The 20,321-nt window shown below is 39.7% G+C and overlaps 1 protein-coding gene across 1 annotated transcript in view; it reads left to right on the forward strand.

The window, feature by feature from the left end:
- ZNF407 (zinc finger protein 407) overlaps positions 1–20,321 on the forward strand; it is a 445,422-nt gene that overhangs the window by 148,601 nt on the left and 276,500 nt on the right. Inside the window, exon 4 of the mRNA XM_077752692.1 lies at positions 16,993–17,067. Within this exon, the coding sequence (XP_077608818.1) occupies positions 16,993–17,067 (75 nt within the window). The remainder of the gene's footprint in view (positions 1–16,992; positions 17,068–20,321) is intronic.

The following is a 20,321-nucleotide window of genomic DNA, read 5'->3' on the forward strand; positions in this document are numbered from 1 at the left end:
GGTGCGTGTTTCAGTGTTTTGCAGCGTATGGTGCTGGTGTTTATTCCCATCAGGAGTGTCTAGCAGTTCCTGTGTCTCCGTTTTCTTCCCAGCGCTTGGTATTGTCAGTGTGTTAATTTAGGCTTTCCTTGCCGATACGTCCAGTTATACCATTGTTTTTAGTTTGCGTTTCACTAATGATGTTAACTATCTCCTAGTGAGCTCTTTGTCATCCATATTTCTTTTTTGTTGAAGAAGCCGTTAACAACTCTCACCCATGAAAAAATTGTTTTCTTCATTTTTAGGTTTGAGTTTTTTTATATTTCCTATTTACAAGTCCTTTATCAAATATGTACTATGCAAGTATTTTCTGCTACTCTGTGGCTTTATTTTCTTTAGAAGAGAAATTTTAAATGTTGATATTGTTAAATTTATATTATTTGTCCTTTTATGGACCCTTTTTTGTTGTAATATCCCAGAAATCTTTGTGCAGCTCGATTACGAAGATTTTCTCTGATGTTTTCTCATAGAAGAGTTGCATTCTTAGGTTTTATGTTTAGGCCTGCAATCCATTTTGATACAATTTCTGTAAATGGTGAAAGGTTTAAGGTGAAGAGAATTACCATTTCTTTCGGTCTCTGTTACTTACCTGGCTTGTGTCTGCAAATCGGCCATCCTTCTCATTTTTGGTCCTATGTACATAATGACTCTTTTTTCTCTGCCTACATTTCAGATTTTTTCTTTATCATTGATTTTCTTTATATTTGCTTTAATTGTAGTTTACTGAGCTTTTTGTATCTGTGGGGTTATAAATTTCATCAAATTTGGGAAATTTTTGGCCACTGTTCAGTTATTCCCCCTCCCGCACTGCATTTGGGGCTTTCCAGTTATATTATTTGAAATTGACAGTTCTGTTTCCAGTTTTAAAAGTTTTCTTTTCTCTCTGTGCTGTTATTTTATTTTGTTAAATTTTGATTTCTCCAGGTTCACTCTTTGGGGTATCAAATCTATCATCAATTTCATCTAAGTAAATTTATCTCTTCTAGTCTAGTATTTTTCTCTAGATGTTTGCTTTGGATCCTTTTTATGTCTTCCGTCTTTCTACTTATCTTTTTGGTCATTTGGCCTATATCATAGTGAGCATTTTGATATCCTTGTCTACTGATTTTAATACCTTGTCTGTTCTGGGTTGGTTTTAGTAGATTAATTTTTCTCCTTATTTATGGGTCTTATTTTCCTACTTCTTGTATGACTAGTAATTTTTCATTCTGTTCTAGAAATTGTGAATTTTACTTTGTTTCTACTATTTATCTTGTATTTTAATATTTTTGAGCTTTGTTCTGGGATATAGTTAATTCATTTGGGAAAATGTTTGATATTTTGTGTATCACATTAGAGCTGAATTGGAATAGTGCTTAGTCTATGGCTACTTACTGTGTATTGCTTAGGCTGACCTTTCTGTTTGCTCCCTGTATGGGTCGTCATATTCTCAAGGCTGGCCCTGTGGGAGCACGGGTGAGCATGGTTTCTGGTAATGTTTTTTGTTTATTCTTTTTTTTTTTTTATGTTTATTTATTGATTCTGAGAAAGAGAAGGAGCAGGGGAGGGATAGAGAGGGAGAGAGAATCCCAAACAGGATCCACACTCGGTGTGGAGTGCGACATGGTGCTTGATCTCACGAATTGTGAGATCATTACCTGAGCTGAAATCCAGAGTTGGACGCTCAACCAGTTGGGCCGCTGAGGCACCCCTTGTCTGTTCTTGACCATACGGTTGTGTCATTTCTTTAGACATGTGACTTGATCAATAAATAACTGAATACCCCTGTCCTCCTGGTGCTCATCTTGCTTTCTTTCTGTATATGTAGGCGTCTCCTGTGGCTCTTGCCTGTGAATTCCAGCCACCCGGTCTTCACGTAGTCCATTTGGTCTCAACTCATCATACCGTGTGCCACTGTCTGAGAACTGTCTCTCTGAGATCACTTTCTTTGCCTGATGTTCCCAGTGTTAAAAATTGTTATTTCATATACGTTGTTGGTGTTTTGGGTGGGAGGGTAAGTCCTTTTCACTCCAGTTTGTAAATATTCTGAACCAATCAGGCTTTTAGAACCAGTAATGTGTACAGATGTATCTGTGTGTATGTGTGTGTTTGTGGTTTTACTAATGAAGTTACGGGAGTTGTTATGGGGATTTGGTAATATACAACTGCGGGAACAGTTTCAAACAGTCTCCATAAGGTGTTGTCATTGCATTTGATGTTGGATCTTGAAACTATCTGTGCGACAGGCAGTTGGGTGGGAGGAAGGATACAGAGTGGGGAGTACAGAGTAAGGGGACCTGCGAGCATGAACTGGGGCCCAAGAGCACGGACTGAATCCTTCATTGTGTCTCACATTGAGAGCGGCATGCGTTTCTGCAAAACCTGGTCTTTTCCTTAGTTACTCAAAATTACCCAGTTAGTTCAAAGTCAGAGAAGCTGATGGAGGATCCCCAGGTCCTGGAGAGTAGAGTTGGTGTGGTGGTTGTTGTGTTACGACGGATGGTCCTGACAGTGAGTTACAGACATGTGTGAGCAGTGCTCCACTTCTGTTCTTAAGTGTCCTGGCAGAGTCTCTCACGGCCTTTCCTAGCTGGCTGCGTCCTAGGAATGGGGTTCTGGGGGGCAGAGTTTGCCCCAGCTCTGTCGTCCTTGTACAGAGCACCTTCAGTGTTCCCTTGCCAACCTTGCATTTGCACGCAGTCTCTTAATTTGCCTTTAATTTCTAACTAAAGGGACCCATGGTGGCTCAGTCAGTTAAGCGTCCAACTTTGGCTCAGGTCATGATCTCACGGTTCATGAGTTTGAGCCCCATGTTGAGCTCTGTGCTGATAGCTCAGAGCCTGGAGCCTGCTTTGAATTCTGTGTTTCCCTCTCTCTGCCCCTCTCCCACTCTGCCTCTCGCTCTTGCTCTCTCTCTCAAAAATGAATAAACATTTAAAAAATTAAACAAAAATTCTAATTAAAGACAAAAAGGATGTTCTGCATCTGCCCAAAGTGGTACACAATGCGTTCTACAACTAACAACATGCTGACTTGTTTGGTCAATAGGATAAACAGTCTGTTTTTGTCTTTGGGATATTTTTTCTTTTTCTTTTCATTTTTGTTTTTAGACATTTATTTTTTATTTTTAGAGTATGATTAGGGTGAGGGACAGATAGGGGTGGGGGGGAGAGAGAGAGAGAGAGAAAGAGGGAGGGAGGGAGAGAGAGAGAATATGAATCCCAAGCAGGCTCTGCACTCTTAGCCCAGAGCCCAGTGTGGAGCTTGATTCCATGATGCTGGGATCATGACCTGAAGTGAAATCAAGAGTCTGATGCTCAACTGACTGAACCACTCAGGCACCTCTCATTCTTTTTCTAATTCACATTCTCTTTGCTACCTATCACTTAAATAAAGTTGCTAACATACCTTATTTTAGATAAAGAAATTTTAAAAGGGGAACAGAATAATCCTGACACTATTAATATAAAAATTCCTTAAATGTTTCTTATTTCAACTGTTTAACNTATAAATTGTTATAGGGAAGTAATTCAGCCAAAACTCTTATTAACTGACACTTCTGTATTTCTCCTATGAAGCAGTAATTGACGATGATGATTATCTCACAGAAGCGCTGCATGTTTTTGATATGCCTGCTGAATCATTAAATAAAGATTAAATTCTATTCTATAAAATTTTATTATTAAATTATTTCTATTGTGTTCTGATTTTTTTCATAATTGTGTTCCACAAAAGATATTTATCTTAACTATATGTAAACCTTGATACAAGATACAGATTATCCCTTATCTGTATGTATCTCATAATGGTGTGTTCATGCCATATCAGTTCAAGAGTAGATTGTATCATTTTAAAATCTCAATTTCTGGATCGTATTTATAAATAGTGCAATATATTTTGGTTTCTATAAACATACTAAATGTGTATGGCTAGTTCCTAGTAGTTTTCACGTAAATTGCAACTTGAATATTCTTGTTTACCAAATAATATTTTAAAAGGAATAAATTAAAAAGCACCCCTCTACCCTCAAATTACCCTGACATCAGAAGTGCTTTTACTAAGGCACCTTGGAAATAGTGGTTGGTGTTGGATAGCTCAGCACTATATACTGGTGAGTTTTCTACCGCAAGGTACCAAGACTGTGTCTTAGAGAATATGAGATCTCAAATGGAACTTTGAGTCGACTGTCTTCTGGCTTGGCCATTCAGTTCCATTACAGACACAATAGGAAGCGGGGCTGGTCACCTCTCCCCCACTGACATCCACTGCATTTCCTGTTACTGTATTATAGATTTACATAAAATATCATGGAAGAAATTTGAAGACAAATTACATATAAAAGTGGAAATACTTGTTTGGTGGATTTATTGATTAGTGTTTTATTCCTTGACATAAACACCCTCATGTGTTTTAGCTTTTGCACATTTAATCAATAAAGACAATACCAGAATTATATGCTTGGGTAGGAAGAGACTCTTAATTTATTAATAGCAATCATTTATTGAGACCTTAGTGCATTTCTTCCAATATTTAGACACTTGCCTGTATAGGCTTCTATATACCGTATATAGATAGCTTTTACCCTAACCGCTGTGATGTTTAATTCCATCACACCCTGATATTCTTATTTGGAAATTGAGATTAGTAATACTATGTATCTTAAAAATTCATGCAAACATTTATTGCTCTACTTGGCATATGCTGTTCTGTCAACAAAACGGTAAACTGTGTTAGTGTATAGTTTTGAAACTTGTTTAGCCCTGTGGGGAAGGTTTTCATGTTCTGGAAGGATGGAGCTGGACTCGGAGTTTTGTGCACCAGTGCGTGTGCTGTCTCCTCCTCTTCCTCCTGTTCGAGGAGGAATCCTAACTTTTATCATTGCCGTGAAGTCAGCCAGCAGTTCCTGAGTGGTCCCTGGGCCCCCAGCACTCCAGGAAGCGGCGGCCACACTGCTTGTCACATAGTCCTCACAGCCAGGGCGAGATGGTGTCCTCCTCCGTCACGGCCTGGCTGGACTCAGCCCCACGCCCGTGGCGCTGCTCCTCCGGGCCTCGCTCTGCCCTTTACCCCAGGGGTTCTGTACATACTTCCATTGGCCATGTTTCTACCTGCCATTTCTAGGATAATACCTAACGGTAACAGAGGGTCCCACCAGGGTCCTGCCTCCTTCAGAAGGCTTGACGTAGGTCAAGGCAAAGGGCTGTGTGTTGAAATCTGGAACATTTTCAGTAAGGGTGGCTTGTGGGCAGTGTCTTCTTGTCTCCCTCTTCTCCCCCCTTCCTTCCAGCCCCCCCTTCCTCCCTTCCTTCCACCCTGCCTCTCCTCTCTCCCTCCCTGTCTCCCCCTTCCTCTCTCACCTCCTTCCCTCCCTCCCCGCCTTTCTTGTTCCCTTCCTCCTCCTCTGCCTCCCTCCCTCTAACCACCCTGAACCCATCTAGCGTTGTTCCTTTTGATTCCCTTCTAGTTATCATTTCATCAGTTACAACAGTCCTTACCTATAACTTACCACTAACAGAGTTGTTCTCCTAAATTCATAGTAGTCTTTGAGACGGTGTAAGTGGCGTAATGATATTTTGTCCTGCATGTCATTTTTATTAACTGAGCCAGGGCCACATCACTCCTCACTGCAGAGCCTAGATCAGACCCAGGGTTTTCACTCGCCATTTCAGCAGGTTAGTCCGTGCTGCTCCCTGTGTTGTTTTGTAAACTTAGAAATAAAACACACTCTGTGAGTTCCTTACTTACTTTGGCAAGTGACTTTATAGTTAAAAAAAATGCAGACACATGAACTAAGGAGTAGTATATGTGAATTTTAATTTGTGAGATGGAGAGAAGCAGCGTGGTGTGGGACTCGAGTTCAGTGTGTGGGCTCTGATCAGACAGCCGGGCTCCAGTGCTGAAGGCCACTCACGGGCTGTGCGGAGTGGCGGGCGCGGACTTTCAGTAACTGCGCCACGGGCTGGTAACCGTGAAGTTAAGGAAGTTACGCATATATAAAGCACTCAGGACAGAGCTTGGTCCTTTCCCACCCTACAAATAAAACAAAAAACCCTATAGATGATGGCTTTTGTTACTATTAAGAATGTGGTTAATATTGGAAAATCTACATTTAGAGTCCTCGGAAATGTATATAATTTATAATTCTGACAGTACTAGTAGTGATATTCTTGTAGGACCCCTTAGTGATTAACTCTTGAGAAGAAGGAATGCTTAGTCTCTGGATATCTCCTCGTCCTTCCCTGTAGAATGTGGGAAATGCCCTGTGTGCATGTCTGAGTGTGTGGGGGTTCATATCCCTACCTTGCTGTTTCTTTGAAGAATGTGTCTGATGGCCATAGCTAACATTGCGTTATATCTGGGAGGTCACTGCTGCGTTTTTGCACACCGTGCTTACTTTCAGGACAGGTGTGATTCATAGAAGAGTTTTTGCTTTTTATGAATAAACAAAAATTTTGTCAGTTTTGTTTCTTCAAGAAAATAATAATTAAAAATTTTGAGTCTTAAAGGACTTTTGGTCTTTTTAAATTTGGGGATGCTGATAATTTTTTTTTGATGGAAGTGGTTTTATGTAAAATTGCAAGGGAACATTACAAATGTAGAAGTTTTGGGTTTTGTGTGATGATTATGACCAAAAGTATATAATGTTATATACTTTTGGGTATCGGTGTTTCAAGAAATGGTATCATAAGATACTTGAGAAATCACAAAAGAAATACTTGGTTTGGCCTAGCAATGAATGATTCGGTGAAAGAGCTTGAGAACTGTAATTTTCAAGTGTTATTTAACACCCAATCACTTCCGAGTTTTGGAAGAAACAAATTTCATGTAATCATAGATTTTTTTTCTTTATTTGCCACATAAAGTTTTTGATAGACTTGAACTCCTTTGAGAAACTTCAAGTTTTTTTTTTTAAGTTAATGTGCTAATTAATAGGCCAGAGAAGTGGATGGAAAAAACTCTTTTATGTGAAGTCATGTTTAAAACAATGTACATGGGAACCTGTTTATAAATATGTTTAGGATGATATATAACATTTAGATTCATGCGAGTGAAGTGTTAATACTTCAGCTAAGTGTTGCTTTATTTTGTGCACCATATTTTACATTTTAGTAACAGCCATACTCTGATCTTGGTTTCTGACACTTGGAGAGTAAAAGATCTACTTTATCTTGATACTGTTCATAGTAAAACCAATGCACTCTAGCCCCATCGGCCATTGTTTTAATAACACCTGGCATCTGTATGTTTATAGCTAAGCATAATTATTCTTGTTAACTGATTGTGTTGTGTTTATTTTTTTACCTGACCTGCTTCACGGGTCATTAATTTTTAGTTTTTATCTTCGTCATAGGATAAATATATTCTTCTTAGATATTGTAAGTACTTTCCTAATCTCTGTAAATTAAAATTAAAAAAACCTGAAAATCTAAAACCTCTGTCCTGCATCAGCTACTTGATTTTTCACTCAGTTTCTAAAGAGTCCTGTTCATTTAGAACAGTATTCAGTACACTGTGATGATATTCTTTGTGAACACTTCTTTTTCTGTAGCACATTCCCTTTTCCTTTTTTCTTCTCTTCATGAGGCAGAATCTTCTGTTACGCAGGAGGTGTAGAATGTGGAGTGGCGGAAAGAGCTCTGTGTCGAGGCCAGGAGGCATGAATCTTGCTTTTGCGTCTTCAGCTTCTTTGCCCCCTTTTCCTGGAGAAGTCACAGTCCCTTCCCTTCTGGGAGCCCCAGTCCCTTCTCACTAAGTCAGGCTGGTGTCAGCGGTGCTGCCCCCCCAGTCAGTGTGAGGATGCGCTGAGGGGACGTGTAGCGTGTCGCGGCATGTTATTTTTCACTATTAAAAATGTTACTGATTGTTAGAAAAGTAAAGAATATAATCTAAAACTAAATCTCAGGTTGAGTAAATTTGACTCACATTTGCTTTATGTCTGTGTTTGTATGTTTATATGTTAGATTACAAAAATGCTTGTGTGTTTATATACACACATGGGATTATATTGTATGTAATGTTTTTGTCTTTTTAAATCCAGTATGCCTTGGGAAAGTTTCTGTACTTTTAATTGATGCATACTATTCTAATATAATCGTGCCATTACTATTGGGCATTTAGGGTGTTTTTATTTTTCATTTGAAGTGTGGCTTTTCCCCCTTCATTTCTGATTCTTTCTTGAGGGTATATTCAAAAAATTGGAATAACTGGTTCAGATGACTATTGAAGGCTAATATTTGCTAACTTACAGCTTGGAGCTTTATTCAGTTCAGTAAGGAATCATAAAATGGGGTCACCTACGTGGCTTAGTTGGTTAAGTGGCTGACTGTGGCTCAGGTCATGATCTTGAGGTTTGTGAGTTTGAGCCCTGTATAAGGCTCTGTGCTGACAGCTCAGAGCCTAGAGCCTGCTTCGGATTCTGTATCTCCTTCTCTCTCTGCCCCTTCCCTACTCATGCTCTGTCTCTCTCAAAAATAAATAAAATTAAAAAATATTTAAAAAGGAATCAAAATGTTTATGAGCTGAGGTGCAGTATGAACATACTTAGGGAAAGATGATGTGCTGGTGGTGTACGGGGTGAGTCGTCAAGGAGAGCACCGTGATGCTCTAGTACTCTCACTAACATGGTCTGTTCTAGTGCAGTCATAGAGCAACAGACAAGTATGTAATATCTCAATAGGGCACAATTGTGACCAAACAACAGATGATCTATGAACATGAGGATACAATTACTTAATTGGGTATATGATACAGGTGCTAGAATCTGGGAAGTTTGGAGAAACCGTTAATGAGGGAAGGTCATGACTGAGGGTCAGACATGTTTGAAGGTATTGTCAGTTCAGAGAAGGAAAACCTGTCCCAAGAAAGGCCATGGGTGGAGATACATATTTCAGAGTCAGCCACAAAGAGGGTATGCCTGATGCCTAGGACAGGAATTAGAATTCTGAATTAAGAATGGTAACAGCATCTGGTGAAGGTAAGAGGAAGCATGAGTTGACAATAGTGGGAAGCCAGGCTTGTTTAGGGATGGTTGAGAACTTGTGCAAGAAGCACGTTATTGGAGATTTCAGAAAGTAGTCATGAACAGCACATTTCCGCTTTGAGGATTCACAGTGAAAGGTGCTTTTTTCTCTGTGTTGACTGTGATTTTTTTAATACAAAACATGCTCGGGGCGCCTGGGTGGCTCAGTTGGTTGGGCGGCCAACTTTGGCTCAGGTCATGATCTTGCGGTTCGTGGGTTCAAGCCTGCGTCGAGCTCTGTGCTGACAGCTCAGAGCTGGAGGCTTTTTCAGATTCTGTGCCTCCCTCTCTCTCTGACCGTCCCCTGCTCACGTTCTTTCTCTCTCTCTCTCTCAGAAATAAAAAAAAAAAAAGTTAAAAAAAATAAAAAAAAAACATGCTTGTATGCCACTTGAAAACATATAGTATTTTAGAAAATGAAAAGATCCAGTTAGTTGTTGTAGTGAATACTCATTACCAGTAGTCGTCATTATAGTTGAGATCCTCTGTATTTTTCCTTTCCTAGCCATCAGGAAGTATACCCACTGTGTGTGTGTGTGTGTGTGTGTGTGTGTGTGTGTATGTGTATGTGTATTCATTCATTCATTTATTCTTAAAGTTTTATTTATTCTGAGGCACACATGCACACATGCACGCACACACACACCAAGCATGTGGGAGGAGCAGAGAGAGAGAATCCTAAGCAGGTTCTGTACTGTCAGCACAGAGCCCGATGCAGGCTTGAACCCGCAAAATGGGAGATTGTGACCTGAGCCCAAATCAGGAGTCCAATGCTTAACCAGCTGAGCCACCCAGGCACCCCTTTACTTACTTATTTCCTAGTTTTGTGCCCCGAAAGAGCTTGGATTTAGGGATATCCCAATTGCAGTATCTTAGGTAGCACCTGGATCTTGCTCTGTAAATACAACTCCTTACTATAAGAAAGTGGGGCTGAGTCCAGGGCTACAGCAGGGACAACACGTGGTGAGAGATCTTAACTCTGGAAAATAGGGAAATGCTCAGACACTAAGAGGAGTGATGTCAGAAGCACTTCGTAGCTAGCTTAAAAGGGTCTCCATTGGCCAATTTTGGGACAGTTTGAGAATTATAAAGCATAATTGTGATTGTGAAACATGACATAAAAGTGAAAATACAAGAGTCCATTTGAAATTTTCTTGGAAGAGAGCAAGGCCGAGGGCATAAGATAGTGAGGCAAGTGAAAATGATGACGTTCTTTCTAGAAGAATGTCATTCTAATAAATGTGGAAGAAATGATAGAATTAGAACATTGTCATTTTCCAGCCCTCAATACAATGATTGAGATAGGTAAGATTGATTAATGAGCACTCCAGCCACCGGGAGACGGTTGTGAGTGAGGATGATGGTCATATGTCTGCCTGGAGAACCATCTGCATTCCCTGGCCGATGGTCCGGTGTCTTCCGTCTTCAGAGCCTACAACATAGCACTTCTCTGGTCCCGGTTTCATAGTTCTCTCTCTCTCTCTCTCTCTCTCTCTCTCTCTCTCTCTCTCTCTCTGCCTCCTTTCTTCTGCCTACCTCTTCTCCTTTTAAAGGACGCTGTGATTACATTGAGTCCACCTACATAATCCAGGATGATTTTCCTATTTTAAAATCAGCTGATTAGCAACCTTAATTTCATTTGCCAACTTTATTCTCCTTTGCCATGTCACTTAACAGGTTTCAGAGATGAGGATGTGCATGTCTTCCAGGGGCCATGGCTCCTGTGATGTAGAGTCTTTAGGAGAAATACACACTTAGGGCAATATGAAAATCTATAAGTCATCTATCTTTTATACTATCCCATTAAAAACTGAAATTAGCAGTAAAACTATAGTATAAAAATACTTTTCATTTACAGTCATTTTGAGAATGGTAATACCTTATTATAAAAAAGACATATTAAGCAAAATGGCAAGAATTTCCATAATATATCTTTAATGACAAGTGACATTTGCCTCAAGTATCAAATCACATTGTTGCTACTAAATTTTTGTATTTCTGAAACTTTACACTGGGAAACAGATTGTGATCATTCTTTGGAGAATTGGTGTTTCATATTCTAAATCCACTTGGTTTTCCAGCCTCAAAGAGTTTACTATCTTCATAGAATGTTGCTTATAAATGTATACAGTGATGAAAATTAAGTTGTGTAGCTTGCACTGATTTTGTCCTCAATGAAAACTAGGTGACATTGGTTGACCAGTACTGTTGATTTTAAAGCAGAGGGAAGCTTTTCAAATTCCAACCGATGAGCAGTTTTAGTGCAACTGCAGCCCTATTTTTAAAATGTATGCCTTGTTTTTTCCTGATAGTGCTGACATTACCTGTTTAGACATCTGTGTCCATGACCTGAATTTTATTTTTAAAATATTTATTTATTTTGAGGGAGGAGGTGGGGCAGAGAGAGAGGGAGAGAGAATTCCATGCAGGCTCTGAGCCTTCAGCTAGAGCCCAACATGGGGCTTCATCTCATGAACTGTGAGATCATGACCAGAGTAGAAATCAAGAGTCAGATGCTTAACCAGCTGAGCCACCCAGGCGCCCCTCTGTGACCTGGATTTTAAACCCTGTCCATATAGAGAGTGCATTTCATTCGTCTCTGTCCCCTCAGATCCTTGCTAATTACTTGCTGTATATATGCAATAGTTATCATTTACGGAATGATAGCTGTGTGATAGGCACAGTACTAAATAATGCATTTTTATGATCTCATTTTTAAAACTTCCTGAGATACACAAGACTGTCCCCACTCTACAAAACAGGAAGGAGAGGATTAGTGTGATTAAAAAAAGAAATGTGGAGGCTCCACCCTCATGGTAAGGGTAGAGGAGTTCCTGCTCTCAGTGCTGAGTGCAAAGCCCATGCCTTAGAAAATGTACATCCGGTCATGTTCACGTCCTGTTTCACGTTCCTCAGACTCTACAGCAGCTTTTTCTTAACTGTGTCTTGAAGACAGAGTTCCAACAGATGTTCATTCGTCCTTATGACAAAAATATTTAATGGTCTGGTAGGTTGAGAGAGAGCGGCGCATGTCTCCCCTCCCTTTCTTGGGGCCCTGTGCTCACAAGCTCCTTCCGACTGGGAAGCCTGCGCGTCTGACTCTGCTGAGTCAGTGGTGCCTGGTCGTGCTTCACACCCCGCCCTCTATCCCTCCTGTTTTGGTAATATCCTTGTGAACATCCTGCTGAACAGTCATCTGCAGGATATTTGGCAAATGTTGAGAATCTGGATAAAGTCTAAAGTGTTTGGCATGACTTATAAGACCCTTCATGATTTAGAACTCTGCTGGGGTTTCTCCCCCCTTTGTTATCTCAGATTTGTACCTAATTCTCTAGCAATCTTTTCTCGACCTTTCTGTGTTATTTCTTTCCCCATTGCATGTCTTGTTCCATTGGCCTGGAATCTGCACCCATTAACCAGTTTAACTGTTGTGCTTCCAGGCCTCTTTGGAACCTTGGAGTGGCTCCCGCTCTCTGTGGTCTCTGCTCACCATCTGGGCGATTGCACCTAAACACTCTTTATCATTGCCCGCTCCTCTCCTGTCCTGTGGTTAGGCCTGAGTGGTGTTTACTTTGGGGTCCCCGGTGCTTACTGATGGTATTAAAACATGTGAACCTTTTAGTTAGCATTTGAATCGAATCACTTTGAATTGTATTATAGCTCCTATGAACATGGGGTTCCTAACACATGCTAACTTGGCTAACTTCCTGCTAATGTGGCACATGATTACAGAGATGTGCTGGCCAGTGGGAATGAGGTAGATTATGGGGGGGCGGTTAGTAGTTAGGTCTTGAATCTTTGAGTTTAAGGTGGTTAAGAGCTACAAGTGGCTGTGATTTGTACAGTGTTAAGAATGTGTGAGTCACCATGCTCTACTCTGCAAACAGGAATTGTGTTCGCCTCATCATATCCTTATTAGGCAGGAACAGTTACCGTCAGCTATTTGATATATGAGGAAACCAAAGGCACCTGTTAAGTAACATGTCTGAGCTTATAGGATGAATTAACGCTGGACTGACAAGTGACACCAGGAAGTTCAGGTCCAGAGTCATGTGTCTTGGTGGCAGTGCTGGGAAGGGGTTGAAGCTAGACAGCACCTGTGAGGCATCTCCCTGTAGCCTGCTGTCCCATAGCCTGGGCACCAGTTCGGGATGTGTGTGCATGGGTGTCCGGGGCCCCGTGGGAGACCTGGGTAGGGGACTCGGATCCCTCAGGAAGACCTACAGAGGACGTACACGCACTTGCCTCACAGTCATGTGTCAGCACGTCCTGCACATTCTTGTTGACCTCCTGCATTAGCCTGTCTGGATTTTAACTGCTGAGAAGCACACACATTTCTCTTTCCTGTACTGTGTGGCCTGCATTGACCTGATGGTCAGAAATTCTCACGTAGTTGGACATTGTATCCTACAGGCCTGTCTTTGAGGGGCGTGTGTCCTTCTCTGAGAGGCGAGGGACACAGAGGTGACAACATGGCAGAGACTCGGGACGCACGCAGCTGCTGGTCCTCCTGGCTCGAGTCTGGGAGGAGTGCGGCCCGTGTTCCGCGGGCCTGTGGCCCCGCGCTACACACCCCGACCTGCCGCGTGTTAGAGCATCTCCCGTGCTGCGGCTCTAGGTTTCTGTTTCACGTCCCATTCCTCAGACTCATGATGCTGTCTTGTTTACTTAAATAGATCAGTCAGATAGTCTTTCATGACTCTCAAGTGGAAATAATTCTGCGGTGATTTGACCTAAGGGACCGAAGGAAGAGGTTGTGAGTAGGTCGATGTATCGTGTAGGAGAAATCAGTTTAAAATTAGAAGTTAAAGTAAGAAATATTTGTACAGAAAAGTAGAAATCTATAGCTAGGATGTAAATGTTATTACTGTACTGCTCTTTTGACATCAAATACAATTTTAAGTGATGCTATTTCAGGCAATTATAGATACTTGGGAATCAATCATATTTAGAAAACTCTATTTTTATTATTTCAATGTGTTCCTTCAGATTGCCAGGCATTTGCAGGTGGACAGCCCCGGTGAGCGTATTCTGGCGTGGACCTCGCCTGCCTGTGACCTCCAGGCCACCCGGCTCCCCTCCTGTTGGGCGCCTCCCAGAGTCCTCGCGCGACCCCTGCCCCTCCCTCAGTCTCCCCTGCACCCAGCAGCTGGGAATCCATCAGGCTGGGGGGCCAGGTGTGTCCTGCCCATGTTCAGAATGGGCTTCCTCCCTCCCTGGAGCAGGAGCCTGGGCTGCTTGGCCTGNTGTTCCCTGCCCCACCCCCGCCAGGCCCTTGGCACCTTCCCTCACAAGCCACACTCTGGAGCCTCCAAGGTGGAATTTTAATTCTGTGTTGACATTTCAGATCTTCCTTCTTTTTTTGGTTTATCCCCTTACCGCTATGTAAGATGCGTGGTCTTGCTCCTTTCCCTCACTAGTGTTTCCATTTTCCGAGGCAGGACTTGTAAGTGTTGTGTGTGCACCGCATCTGTCTAGAACTGCTCCTTACCGCGCACAGGACTCGCCGCCTGCCCGCGGGACTAGCGTGTCGCGCGGGGGTGCTGGGCGCAGCTGCATCCCGTCGAGTGGCTACAGGTGGTGGAATGAACGCTCCGTGAAGGCACAGCTCCGCCTGATGTGACATATTAGTGACCCACACTGGACGTGATCAGTAAATGTGGGGAAACACGGTGAACGTAGAAAGGCAGAAGTGGTCATGAGGAAGAAGGCATTTCAGTTCTACCGCTTTTCAAACTTGTGACTGTTTTTGTTTTATTTCTGGTGGTATCTAGATTTTAAACTTTCCAAAGCCGTTAATATGGTAAAAATATTAACGCAGTGCTCTGAGGAGGGCAGTGAAAGATAGATGGCATTCAGTAATCACAAATTGCCGGCAGTGTTTTGTTCATGTAGGTGGGTAAGATTATTTTAGCCGTGCTTGAGTTAAATTTTTCAATTGAGGATGATGTTGAGACTTGGATGCTACTTGTACTTTGTATAGGCCTAATTTAAAGACTTTATACTTCAAGTCAGATTTCAGGTGAAAGGACATTTTGCATTTGACTGTAATTGAGCTATATTTTAGTATGATAAATTTTTCCCGTGATAAAAAATTGTTATTCCTACAAATATTTAGTGTTACAGACATTCAGCAGAATTACGTAAAGGCTTTCCTTTCCTGTGTACTTCACGTTGCTCTCCTGTGCAGTGTAATATTTTTGTTTCCAGTCTTAAAAGTTAAACGTTTTAATTAATTTTTTTTCCCCTTTAAAAACTGTACTCTGGTTCTAAGCTCATGTCTCTTAAATTATACTTGGTCATGTAAATAAGCTGTGCTTTGCAACTTTGGGTTCTTAACCTTTGCTCTTTGCTATTAGCTTTATGTTTTTTTAATTATAGGAAAATAGAGGACAGTAGGGAAGTTATGCCTTAAGTGGACTGTTGTTATTACTGCGTTCTTTTTCAAAGAAATGAAGAATGTTATTTATTTTGTCCAAATCAAGCAGAAACAAATATAGACTATTTTGTACTGTTATTCTTGCTAAGCATTTAATATCATCACTCTTTGATTCTTTACATGTAATCATTTTCCCATTTTAATGATGGATAGCTCGATCAGTTATTTATAGTTGTAAAGCATGTATTGTCCATAGCTATTACCTAATATATAAAACTGGATGTGTGTCATTTTCCGTGTATACACATACATTATTTGAATAATGAAGTCACAGTAATTTAAAAAAATACAAATACATTATTTTAGCCTCAAAACTGAGGTTCCCTAGCATTATAGAAAAACAACCAAAATAGTCCAGAAATGAAAAACAAACAAAAGAGGCATTCACAGTTTTAGAAATGGTTTTAGTCTTAGCTTTGGACACGTCTCCTCCAGGCCACAGTACTTTACAGTCTTAGGCTGCCCGTTTGTGCAGACATGTCCAGATGAATTCGGTGTTTAATGTAAGAATCTTATAACATGCCAATTTGATTTGTAGCCCTTCATATCATAGGATGCTAATTAAAATCATATTTTTGCATATGTCGTGGCTTTCATGTACATATGCAAATAGATTCTGTTGCCTTTTAGCTATTGGTAATTAACTTTATGAAGGACAGCTGTAATACATAATTAACAAAAATGTTTGCAAGCCCTTTTACACTGGAAGTTATAACATTAAATTTCTTTTTTTTTATCAAGAGAACCATTTTACTCTGATGCTTCTGAATAAGATCTAAATTGTTTTAAATAATCACATGATGTAATTAAATTGATGTTGTGCTGTATTCTGAAGGAGATTACTGGTGTTCCATGGACTGAGTGCTGATTCCTGTCCATTTCATTTTTATGTCATCAGATTGAATTAAGTAAGCTGATTTGTGTATAAAATAAGATAGTGTGTCAGGTAATACTTTTCGTTTGTTTTAGTTATTGACAGCTTCTTGGCATTTAAGCACTTTTTTTTTTGTATGTGGCACAGGCACAATAAACATTTATAACATTTTTAAAAACCTCTTTTCAAATTATTACCATGTTTTCCAGGAAGCTTCATGGAAGCTATTCATTTTCTCTTTTATAGTCCCTTAAATATTTAATAAAGTGACATTTTCTCAAACTCATTTCGTGATTGAAGTGTGGGATCAACTAGGGGGCAGTGAATGTTATGTTGAGGTATTGCTTTATCTTTCTTCTGATGGTGCAGACAGTGACTAAGCTGCAGTCATTGTTTTTATCCCTGTTTGCACACTGAAGTAAGAAAACAAACCAGTTATTTTAAATTCACTTACTTCTCCGGTGTTCGGATATCACAGTACATTTAGTCTGTACGCAAGCGTCTTGTTTACCAAGAATGCCATTGTAATATGCACATCCCTGTCACATCTGTGTATCATGCCTGTTTTTAAATACTTTCTGGACATAGTTTTAGCAGAGAGTTATGTTTTAGTTCTATAATTATTGTTATTTCTTTCTTTAGGGTTGCTTTTGTAATGAAGAAACACTTAAATACGCATCTGCTAGGCAAACATGGAGTTGGCACGCCCAAAGAAAGGTAATTTTTGTTCATTTTTTTAAAAATTTAACAAATAACAGTTATATTTTCATTTCAGGCTTCGTTTAATGAAATGACTTCTAGAATTTTTATCAAATCAGTTTATCATGTTTTGCATTTTTAGTACTCTGTTGTCTAATATTATCTTTTATGTCATTCTCCCCCAAAATTTAATGTCATTTTAATTTTAAAAATTCTAATCTAAAAATATTTGAAAGGATTTGAGGGACTTTGAATTTGTGAATTAATCTTCAAACAGTGGAAAAGTGGAATTAGAGGGGATGACCTCTGCACATATGTTTGAATGGGCTAAAATAAGTATGTAAAAGTAATCTGGGTCTATTTTTTCCTGTATTTTTATTTTGAGGTTTTAAAATAATATTTTTGAATTCTTACTGTAATTAAATATTGCTGATACTAAAAAAGAAATACATCTTGTGTCATCCCCAAAATAATACTATAGTTGCCATGTCATGAAAAATAACACTACAATTATTATGTCATCAACTGCCAGGCTTTCTTTTCTCTTGCCACCATGTCATAATTAGCTTCAGCACATAGACTTAATTATATTAGGTGAGCAGAAATATAACAATGTCAGCTATCAGGTGAGTTTGGCTACTTCTGAAATTTTTAAATCTGTAAAATGTACAGATCACCCAGAGCTGGTAAAACCCTCTCTTCTTCCTTCAAACACACAGTAGATTGTCCCCCAAACCCTCCAAGATGGCATCTCAAACGCTATGAATGGTCCCGGAAACTTCTGGTTTTTTAATACTTTTTTAAGATGTCAGTAAAGACGCATATTGTTCCGTAGCCCAGGACCTCCCAGGACCTCTTCCTCACTTGTGTATGTTTAATTGCCTCTTTAAAATATTTACAACGGCCCCTGCGAATATTAAACATTTACAGTGGCCCCTACGAACATTTTCTGTGTTTACCGGCAGCTTACCCTGACTGTTCTGTTGAAGGCATATTGTTTTCTTAGCACTTTAGTTTGGACATGACTTACTGCGTCAAAATATGGAGTGTGCGCGTGCCTCCTTTTTTTATCTTTGGGTTTCTGGTACTTCTGTTTGTAGCATTGGATCTAATTTGAGCCTACCTGTATGTGTTGAACATATCCTGATGCATTATTCTTGAAATTCAAACAATTCTATATTATTTAAATTAAAATTTAGGACTTGTCAGTGTTCTGTTTCTTGAGTTTAAAAGGTGGAAACAAAACATTTGTAAGTACTATGTTTTTGTTGCTTTTACATGCATCATCTCATGTTATTAGCAGTGCATTATTATTCCAGTTTTATAGATTTAAGGACTGAGATTCAGGAATATGCAATCATTTGTTCTATATGTTATAATTGTTATTTTTCTGACTCTAATCTCATTGTTCTTCCTTGTACTAATTATCTCACATTGAGAATCTTTACATACAGGTACTTGGGCTGTTTTGTTCACAGAATAAATTATGAATGATGAAAACAGTCTATATCAGATAATTAGTAAAAAGAAAATATCCCCTACCATATAACTAGTATATGTTTTGAACTCAAATGATATCGTTTTGCCTTTTATTTAGGAATTTTAAAGGGTTAAATAGTCTTCATATTGTATCATATTAATGAAAACTTCAGCACCTTACACATCTTCATATCCTGGAAGCACCTGAGAGCAGTAGAAACCTCCTATGTATCATGACAGGAAATTGAAGAGCCAGGTGTACTGTTTGGTTTTCCATTTACCTGACGTGATTTGGTCCTAAAATCGCAGAATGAATCTCAGGTGGGAAAGCATGTCCTCCTTCAGGGTCTTGACCACCCGCCCCTGGCTAGGCCAGGGTGCAGGGGTCCGCTCAGCTGCACGTCCTCCATTGAATTGCTCTTTCTATTAAGACATCTGTATTTCACAACACTTGTTGTTTATGGTAAGTGTTTATGGGCGCTCCCTCTCACTGTGGAAATACGGTGTAAGAAAGCCGGGGCTGTGGAAAGCCAGGGCCCCAGCAGCGGCGTCAGTTTCCAGTCGCTGGGGAGAGTCCTGTGTAAGTAGCAGAATCTAGCATGGTCAGTGCCAAAGGGCTCTCTTCTTCCATTCCACCTTCCTCCCTGCCTTAGAGAGGGAATTGATGGCTTTTAATGGTTTTGGAAACAAAGAAACTCTTTATCAGCATGCTGAACCCTCACTTTGGGCATTACTGTTCTTGAAATTAAGTTAAACCTTTTTTTTCTTACCTATTTAAAACATTAATGCCTTAGCTATAATTTTGCAAGCTTGCTATATTTTAATTTTTTCAGGACAAAGTAATCAGCTTACTTTTTTATGTTTTAAATTTGATTCTCCCCTCTTTGCATTGCATATTATAGCAAATAGTAATAGAAGTTAGCCAAATAGGCCGTGACAATTAAATTAATAATGCATTTTGTTTGCAAGTATTTAGGCCTTGTGCTTTGACTGATGTATGCAAAAATGATAATTTATTACCAATAAATTCATATACTTGCACTGTAGTCTGATGAAGCAGTAAATTTTGTCAGCATGACTGTCATTAGCAACAGAAATGTAGATAATTTCAAATAACATGTGTTTTGACTTCATGAACACCTGAAGTGATGGCTTGTGCAAGAACATAATTTTTTGTCCCTAAATTTACATGAACTTATTTTAAGGTAGTACATTACTGTATTTCTGAAGTCTCATACACTTAAATATAAAGAACTAAATATAGCTACCTCCAATTCACGTTCCAAAATAATAAACTCCAATTAATTTGCAAATTCATTCTAAAATATTTCCTATTTTAAATAGGTGATTCTGTTTGTAATATAGTAAGCCAAAGTATCTTTATGACACTTTGAATTTGCTAATAGTAATCTAGAAAACAAGCCCGTGCACAATTACCACAATGAAAACAGCCATAATAAGTTTATCTCTTGTTGAAGCGAGGTGCCCATTACCATAGAAGGAGATGACCTTCCCAGTTCACTGCTTAGAAGTCAGCTGGGCATCGAGTGACTGGGTATGTGTAGGAGGAGGAGAATGGCTCACTGGGAATCCCTGAATTTGTGATGTCCGGGCACCATAGCCTCTCAGGGAGGCTCTTACACTCCTCAACTACTGTTACCTAGAGGATTTTAAATTGGGTCTGTGCATTGGAGAGTCTGAGAGCTAAATAATTTCATTATTAGCTGTGTACCTATTTTTTCAGTTTATTAATATCTAGATCACAACCTTAGTATTTCTTAAGTGAAGCAGTT

This window comes from Crocuta crocuta, unplaced genomic scaffold, assembly GCF_008692635.1.
Source record: "Crocuta crocuta isolate KB4526 unplaced genomic scaffold, BGI_CrCroc_1.0 scaffold101, whole genome shotgun sequence".
Classification (NCBI taxonomy): domain Eukaryota; kingdom Metazoa; phylum Chordata; class Mammalia; order Carnivora; family Hyaenidae; genus Crocuta; species Crocuta crocuta.